This window comes from Austrofundulus limnaeus, unplaced genomic scaffold (genome assembly GCF_001266775.1).
Source record: "Austrofundulus limnaeus strain Quisiro unplaced genomic scaffold, Austrofundulus_limnaeus-1.0 Scaffold72, whole genome shotgun sequence".
NCBI classification, from domain to species: Eukaryota; Metazoa; Chordata; class Actinopteri; order Cyprinodontiformes; family Rivulidae; genus Austrofundulus; species Austrofundulus limnaeus.
In genome coordinates this window covers 794,781-804,269 of record NW_013952474.1, presented here as the reverse complement: position 1 = coordinate 804,269, position 9,489 = coordinate 794,781, and the positions used below count along the sequence as shown (strand labels likewise).

Here is a 9,489-nt window from a genome sequence, read left to right as displayed (position 1 = left end):
ATTACTTTTTTAAAAGTTGAGGGACATTACAGCTGCGCTGCTGATCAGAGCTGTTTATAGAATATGAACGGACTCGCGGGAACCTGGTCGCATGCGGGGTCTGTGTTGGTGATTCTAAATTATTGATAAGGTAACAATGCTGTGGCTTCATCTGCCACATTTTATTTTAAAGAAAGAAAAAGTAGCTTGCAAAGCTGTCGCATCGGTGCTACGTGATTAAAAGCAGAGTTTTCATTGCGCGCACACACACACGTCTTCCTATCTTTGTGAGGACCACACACAGCACTCAGCCTCGCTCTGCACCGTCTTTTTCCCCCAAGTTTGGTGAGAGGTGGATATGGAGGGTYGCAAAAAATAGCTCTGGACTTGATCTGGACTTATTTAAATAAAAATGACTACATGCCGTGAAATTCTTAGAGGGGCRGGCCGTATCRTTGGCTGGGGTCCGCCCCGCCCCGCCTGTATAATGGTAGGGGAAACACTGAAACAGGTATGCTATCTGAAAGTACTAAGTACTAATCGTGTATGCAACTTGTAAATGACAGATACCAAACAGGTACTTAATCCTCAAGTACCAGGTTCATATTATCTGAAAACCAGGTACTAAGGTATGTACTCTCCATGTAATCACCATTTATATGGCAAGTACCAGTTAGGTACCCGTTAAGTACCAGGCTGATGTATTGCTAAAAATGTAGGAATCCAATGTTTTGTGTTTTGTAATAACTAAAATAAAAAAAATAAAAAAAGCTCTTTCGGGCAAATTTATTTGTAATTACTTGGCACTAACCAGGTATTTGTTGGGTATCAAGTTATTTAGTAATACAGCCATTTCCCTGTAGATACCCTTTAAGTACTAGTAGGTGCATACCTGGTAGGTGTAAGCACCATGCACTAAACAGATTTGTACGCTGTAAGTGCTGGGTTCTAAAAAAGGTAAATAACTCATGAGTACCTGAAACCAATCTGGTGAGTACCAGGTTCTTAGCYTGTGAGCAGTAGGTGCCAAACTGGCATGTACCCCTTTTTCCAAAAACAAGGTTTTTATTCTGTAAGAACTGAGTACATTACCAAGTGGTCCAGAGTGCTTACCTTGTTAGTGTCATGCTGTATTATATTTGTTAATAGATTTGGTACATGCAKTCTTGGAAGTTATTTGTCACTTACTGGTATGATCTGTTCAATTTATGTAAATAAATGATTGCATAGTCTTTTATGAATCAACTTGAACTCGTCTGAACGTTCACTTATTGTGCCACTTTTCACTTCACACAGTCAAGATATTAACAAGTAATGAGAAATACCTTGGTAAAAGTTTCCTCATAACCTTGTGTATGAGAGATGTGGGAAAAGCTTAATTCACCTTAAGCTCACTCTTACACCAGGTTAATACTGGGTATCAAKTCACTTTGTAATACAGCCTGGTCCCTGTAGATTCCCTCCGAGTATCAGGTACATAGACTGTACGTACCTGATTAATACCAGGTACATACTAGGGGTGTAACGATACATCGATCTGTATCGATATATCGATTTGAATGGTTCATGTTTAAATTATATTGAGGCAAAATTAAAATATCAATCWATATCATCATCATATTCTCAATATGAATCGATATCATATATCCATCTAAGACAGTCAGTGTGTTAGATGGATATATGTTATCGCATTATATCGAGCGCAGATGTGAATTGAATTGAATTGAATTGAAATCACATCGTGACAGACTTTGTGATATCGAGAAATATCAAATCGTCATCCAAACATATCGATGTAATATTGTATTGTGATAAAGCTGGTGATTTACACCCCTAGTACATACTCATTAATTACCAGGCTGTATTATATGGTTCTTGTATTTCWACCAAAACCCAAGTGTTTCCAATGCTTTTTAAATACATTTTAGGTCAGTTTTCCTGTTGTTTTGCCAAAAAGAACACATTTTCTCTCACTTTGTAAATAAATCCTAAGTGCTCATATGTTCCAGATATCCAGGCAGTAATGATCATCATGGAGGGTTGCAGCCGTTATTGGAGCTTCAGGGGAAGTTGCCCTTCTAACGATAAGTGAGGCAGACTCTGATATTGGCTGCTCCTACTTGTGCAAGTGGTAATAATTTACCCTAAAGAGATGCAATAAAAAAATAGCAYGCTGCACACTCGGTCGCACAGTGTATGGACYGCAGCGGCRTGATGGACAGCGGAGGCGGAGCCCGTGAATTAATCTCAGGGTGTCCCTCCGTGTCAGGAGCCGGCAGGGGCCGATGCTTGACAGCGCTGACAGACAAATCATGTCAAGGCGACGTCTGCAATATTGAACAAGAGCTGAAAGTTTTCAGGAAGGAGGGGAGCGGGCGAAGAGAAAAATGCTGTCCTTGGGAAATGTTCCTCATTTCCCCAGCTGTTTACTCGGGGTTGCGGTGCATTTCTGCGTCGTGGACAAATGTGGCGTGTAAGCATAAAAACACACACCCGGCTCGTTTTATTATCATCTCAACTTTTCCCTTGTTCTCCATTTTTTTTAAATTTGTTTCTAGTTTTAAATGTTTCTATATTTGTGACTTGAGGATGTGGGAGGGGGGAGGTGACTCCCCACCTCACTTCACAGATGAGGTGCAAAGAGGTTGTGAACGCCTTCAGGGTGAAATGTGTCCTTGAACTGGATGTGTTAATGACTGAACAAAAAAAAAAAAGAAACGACACCCTCTCTTGGTATTTTGACTCACTTGTGCTTTTGTCAAACGTTTGTGCTGCTTTATTACACCGTTTCTGCTCAGAAATGATGTGGCGAAGGCTAAGAACGAAAGCCTGACAGATGCTGGGAGCGGCTTTTGATTTCTCTCAGATCCATGTTGAGTTTCACTTCGTACTTGTTTGTTTGTGTGTCAGTGCCCGTGTGTATCTACGTTACAGCTTGCATATAAGTTGAAAAATGTAGAAGTTCTGATACACCCAGGAAGGGACTTTTGAAGAGCCAAGAAAGATATGTTTTTGCATCTTGATTGAGGCTTTATTTGTCTACTTTACACTGGAGGCTTATTTGCCAAAGCATGAAACACCAAAACAGATTTTCACTTTGTATTTAGTTGTGACTGGTAGCACTTTTCTCCGTGTTAAAGATGACTTCATTCAGCGACATGATGTTTTTAYAATAGCCAAGTTTGATRAAAACTAACAAGAAATTGACTTGGAAGTACCCTCTGTCCGTCATGTATGTTGCTGGAAACGTTAAAAATAAGTGAGGTACTGACTTTTAGTTTGGTTTGTGTCTGCATTTATGTATAAGAAAAGTTCAGATTGAAAACAAGATCAGCAAATCAAAATCCAATGGCTGTCAACTTATGTGTCCATAAATCTTGTGAACTGATAACTTGAAACATAAGTGAGGTACGGACTTCCATTTTGGTGTGTGGCTGCATTTAGACATAAGAAAGGTCATTGTTGAAAATTGGGTTGCCACGTGAAAATCCAAGATGGCTGCCAACATTTATAAAAGTGAACAGACCACCCTAATCTATGGAGTAAACTATTTTTTCATGGGGTTGCCAGCTGCCTAGGTTAGTTTTAGCGCTGCATTGCTAATGCTAGGTTGATGCCACAATCTCTGTTGCTACAATCTCTGCTCCCTGTTCAGACCCCATTCAGACATAATGGAAACTTTGGTGGGGGGCATGGACTTTGATAGGCAAGGGGTTCAGTTCTGTTGTCAGGGTGTCCTACTTGGATAATGTTTTATTTATTTTTTTAATTCAAGTCAAAAGAAATATCAAAATATGTTGTGAAGTGTTTGAAAGATTTTTTTAAAGCTTGATTTTGAGTAAATCTGCTCCAWTCAATGTATGGATACTAAAAAAAACAAACAAACATTGAAGAACAAATCTTTTCAGGCATGTAGGAAAAATAGTTTGTTCAAATACATAATGTAAGATCTGAACTCTGAAATATTACATGTGGAGTGCCTCAGGGTTCTGTACTTGGACATAAGTTGTTTATATTATTTGTGAATAATTTGGTAAATGTGTCAGGACTTTTTAAATGTGTATTATTTGCAGATGATACAACATTTTATTGTTTGGGAAAAGATATAGAACGGCTATTGGAAACGATGCAGACAGAATTTGTAAAAATACAAACTTTGTTTAAATTAAATAAATTATCATTAAATCTGGATAAAACTAACTACATGATATTCAGTAATAGAAAGGGAACTATTTATGTGCCACTAATCTGCGCTTATAAATTTATTCCATGCCATGACCGTCATGGGGGTTCTGTTGGGGGTACGGGATGCTGCCCCCCTCCTGAAAAATGCTTCTTCTATTTAAATATAGTTTTGCAGTTTTTTAAAGCGGATAGAAGTAATACTTCCATTCAAGAAAACAAAAACCTGTTTGTGACAAAGCAGACATGTTATTTTCCTTTTAACTTGATATGGCTCTTTTTGTGTTTGTCTTTAGATTCTATGCTGAATGTGTATTTTTTTTCCTCACAGGAGCATCAGTACCAGTAAGGTGACAATCCTGGGTTATGGTCTTCTCACCACAGATGCACGCCTCCTAGTGGAGGCTCTTTGCAGGCAAAAGTTTGCTGTGGTGGTGGTGGACGAATCTCATTATCTCAAGTCCAGGAATGCTGCGCGGACCAAGATTCTCGTCCCGCTCATTCAGAGCGCGAACCGGGCCATCCTGCTCACTGGCACCCCTGCTCTGGGTCGACCTGAGGAGGTAATCAAATCCAGTGAAATGAAAAGTTAATGATGCCTTGTGGGAGGATGGAGTAAATGAAGCAGGTTGTTTTTGTTTTTCCCCAAACGATTAAATGGACCTTGCAGATTCCAAACTCCTTAAAACGCTGCTTTACATATTTAATGAAAGATTAAACACGGAGCCGAGGAGGGCAAAAACAAGAGCTAAACTCTGTAAATTATGAAGTTTTAGAAAGATATTCTTGAGCCACCCTTGTAAGAAGAGTGGACCATCTCAGAAAGGTGTTCCCGTTCAGGTAGATYGCCAAAGCGGTTGGTGCCCTGGTCTAACATTCAAAAAGGCAATTAACTCTGCGGCGTCACTCATCCTGCTGGATCCTGAGGTCTTATTTCAATAACCTTTGCTGCAAAAAAACTTCATTTACAAAGCCCGATATGATGAGACACGGTGCTGTAATAAATGAGACAAGTAATAAAAGAAGCACGGGGTGGGGGGGTCACTATTGAATTTAGAAACAATAAGAAGGGGCTATTCACAGGACAACTGTGTTTGGAGAGCCAGCCCCCACCTCCCCATCTCTGCGTAATGATTTATTATACCATTGTTGCGTATGTTAGATTGCAGGTGGATTGTAGAATGTGGCCATATTCCATCATTGGTGGTAGTGGTGGTGGTGGTGGTGGTGGTGTGTGTGTGTGGGTGTGGGGGGGGGGGGGGGGGGGGGGACTGAAACAGACTTTGTAAATTAAAAATCCTTTTACAGATCCAATATGAAGAGATGGTACAGTAACACCAACAACTACTGTAAGCCCAGTTTGCTTAAATTATTGGCACCAAGGCAGCTTTTTATCTGACATCTTTTCCAGTTTGGTTCTGCCTAAATATTAGTTTTGAAGGCTTTGCAATCTAAGATTTCTTTTGGAATAAGAAAAGATACTCTTGTTCATGATTCATGATGAAGGATTGTGAAGCAAATTTAACAAAACCAATCAGTTTTTTGGTGACCTTACATTGGTCAACATAAGTGCTATTTAGGTTGTCCGAGACAACCTATTTTCGTTTCGGACAACTAGATCCCGCCTCCTGGTTGAAAAGAAAAAAAGATGTGAATTTAAGTTCTCTTCCRTGACGGTTGACTGTCATTTGTACAAATGAAAGGGTAAAAAACTTCTTAAAGCCATCCAAATTTTAAACTGACGGTTCTTTCAATCAATAGAGAGAACCACAGTCAAAGTTGTACCCAGTCAGATCAGAGCAGGGCGGGTCGTGCTGCTCCGCCTGCCGTGCACCATTCAAACAGTTTGTTTGTTCATCAAGCTTTTGCTCTTCTATTTACAACATTTAATAAGTTATGAAGTGTATTGCCGCATGTCTTTTTGGAAAATACTACAACAACATGAGCGCCAAGGTTAAACACCTCCATTGCTGGCTAGGGTGCGCGAGGACCCAAAACACAACTATAACTAAGCCTTTAGGACAGGTGAACGCTCCAGTCCCGTGGAGACTGTCAGTGTTTCCCAGACTATTTTCCACCAAGGATCACGTATTTTATATATATTATACTGTAGATTTTAAAGCACCTTGCAGTATTTCCACCGTAACGCCATGTGTTCACGTTTCTACCTGGAACCATTGGAGAGGAGGTACAAACTGCACAGCTGAGCGTGGTTCTGTGTGGTTGGAACCTGGAGACACGCTTCTGCCGAACTGCAGATCTGAACCGCTACAGGTGCGCCGGTGGAGAAGGGCTGGGACTGGGAGTGTCACCCAGGGACGTACCTCCAATTGCTTCCTGCCATGCAAAGAATTGTGGGAATTCTCTCTTGAAAACCGTCACCCAGTCAGCCAGAGTATATACTGTAGCTCTGTGAACGAACGGATGTCTGAAAGGGGCGCTGTTTCCACACGATGGCTTTTCATTGTATTGACCAGAGATGGCTTCCTCCCTCCACTGTTGAAGATAATGATGATGAAAATTCAACGAAACAAGTGGCACTACATTGTTGTGAATTTAGACAGCTTTCTTTCTCCACTGTAGAAAATAACAATGATGAAAATTCAAAGAAARGTTTAGTTTAGCACTACTCAATTTTAAATTTAGAAAGCGCAAATCTGCACAGCGTTGGAAAAAAATTAGTAAAATCCCTAAAGTGTAAATGAGAAATTTATGTCTGCAATTTGCACTTTTGCACTTTAGGGGACTGGTGCCCACCACTGCATACAAGAGATATCCGTCCATCCATCCATCCATCCGTCCATCCATCCATCCATCCATCCATCCATCCATCCATCCATCCATCTTCTGTTTGTTCGTGGTCGGGTCGCAGGGGCAGCAGCTAAACAGAGAAGCCCAGTCTTCCCTCTCCCTAGCCACTTGGAGGCACGCCCCCTAGTGGAGGCTCTGCAGGCAACAATTCTCTGTGTTGGTGGTGGATCTGAAGTCCAGAAACGCTGCGCGGACCAAGATTCTCATCTCATCCCTCTCATTCAGAGCGAGAACCATACGTGGGATACAAACCAGCAGAGGATWCAAACAAAGGAACAAATACTTGATGATAATTTATAACTCAACGGCAGACTATTAAAAAAAAAACCCAAACAAGCACATTATCCCCACCAACCTCATCTGATCCATCTGATTACTTGAATATGAGTGTGTACATGTGCCAATGTTTTGCTCAAATAAATACAAAGAAGTACGTTAAAGGCTTGAATGTACTGTTTGGTTGATATTTGAAGTGACATTTACTAGTACTAAATATTGATGACTATCTGACAGAACTTCACTTTGAAAAAGGACCAGTCTTTCTCTTTAGGCTGGTCACTTTTGTTTTTAGCATAATGAGCTACTAATCGACTGCCTGAGCAGCTCAGAGATAATAGATTTTGTGTTTACTTTGTCAAGCTGTCTGTGTGGCACAGAACTGAAACTGTGTCGACATAAAAAAAAATCTAAATTATTGCCTGGATCATGATAGTAGCTGATAAAACTATGGAAGCTAATTAATTTTAAAATGAAGTGAAGTTATTTCTTGTTAGAAATCTCCAGAAGGTGTGTCATTGACACTGTGTGTGTGCGTGTGTGTGTGTGTGTGCGCGCGTGTGTGCGTGTGTGTGTGTGTGTGTGTGTGTTAGATACTTGACATATGGGCGTATGACGAATGCCATGCTGTCTCTGCCAGCTCCTGTCTGCAGCGGTGAGGTTAGTTTTTAGATACCATCTCTCTGTGTGCCACCAGAATCTAAAAACCGAACAGAACATTTTATCATCCGCAGCAAAAAACCCCAGATAAGCCCTGTCCCCCTGCCTCTGTGCCAGTCTTCTCGCTGCCATCATTACTCACCGCGGCTCTGACATGGAGCTCGCACAGCGCTTGGGGCATGCTGCACCGTTCATGATGTGCCCTCATTCCTCCCACCCTATTATATCAAGTTTGTGAGGGGAGAAAATGCAAAGCTGCTGTTGAACAAGTGCTGAATATAGAACAACGCTCTTCACCACGGCTGCTTATTCAGCTCACCTCGCTGAAGATTACCCGTCATTATTTCAGAAAACGGCGGCAAATGCTGAAAATTGGCAAGATGTTGAGCGTTGGCTCGGGCAGGAACTCTTTCTGAGGACCTCATTGCAACCCTTTGCTGGAAATTCACTATTTTACCTSTCAGAAATCACACACAAGCAAAAAAAAAGGCGCATTTTTCTTGTCTGATTTTCTTTGTTTAACCTGGTTTTAAAACTCGATACAAACTCCAGTTGCACCACACTGTGGTTTGACCTGTTTAATTTGTGTTGACGCAAATAACCACAGGAGCGGTAAACTAGGCGAAGGACAACAGGACCTTGAATAAACTGCGAGCGTGGTTTACTCCATGGCTAATTGTGAGCTCTTGGAAGTGGAAGTGGAAATTAAAAACAGATTTTCATTCATCATAGCAAAAAATAAAAAATCCATTTATTATCTACACCCGCTTCTTCCTTTCAGGGTCATTGATGCCCTTTTCCAGCAGTCACTGTAGAGGAGGTGGGGTACACCCTGGACAGATCGCAAGTCCATCATAGAAAAAAAAGATATTTTGAACAAGGATTTTTTTCAAATGTGTACTGTTTTATTAAGTCTATGCTGCTTAATGAAGAGAATATCTAAATTGATACAAGATATAAAACTAGTGGTGCCCCAATTCTGATACTAGTATCCATTAGGGGTGTAACACATCGATCCATATTGATTAAAATGATTGATAATTAAATTATATTGAGGCAAAATGAAAATATCAATATTGTCATCAGATACCTGATCTGGATCYATTTCAGATGCCTATCTAACACAATCACAGGGATATGGTATCGCATTGCATCGATCGCAGACTTGTGAACTGAATTGACTTGAAATCGYATGATGCTTCGATACTCGGGGACGTTAGCAGTACCAGCAGTGGTGAGCAGCGCTAATTCTAGTGGCAGAACAAGTTCCTTTCAACCCAACTCACATTTCGTCGTGGTTTCAGGAAGTCTTTTATACAAAGAGACGTTTGATTCATGGCGTTAATTTAAAATAAAAAGTTATTGTGGACTGCAAGTTTTGCTGCTTCTTGGTCATTTATTTTTCTTATGTTTATGGTAGGGCTTAGGTAAGAAAGCATACAATATGTCATTTTAAACAGTTTATTGGAGAACTGAAGCAATGCATTCTGGGTAAAGGACCAAGTAAAGGAACCTGTATTCATTTCAAAATAAGAGCCTGAATTTAAACTGTGCCGTGTGTAGCTTCAATACGACATGACG

The 9,489-nt window shown here is 40.6% G+C and overlaps 1 protein-coding gene across 2 annotated transcripts in view; it reads left to right on the top strand.

Annotated features, from left to right (window-relative positions):
- zranb3 (zinc finger, RAN-binding domain containing 3) overlaps positions 1-9,489 on the top strand; it is a 148,691-nt gene that overhangs the window by 1,668 nt on the left and 137,534 nt on the right. For both annotated transcript variants that reach the window (XM_014010675.1, XM_014010674.1), the window contains exon 2: positions 4,493-4,724. In XM_014010675.1, the coding sequence (XP_013866129.1) occupies positions 4,493-4,724 (232 nt within the window). The remainder of the gene's footprint in view (positions 1-4,492; positions 4,725-9,489) is intronic.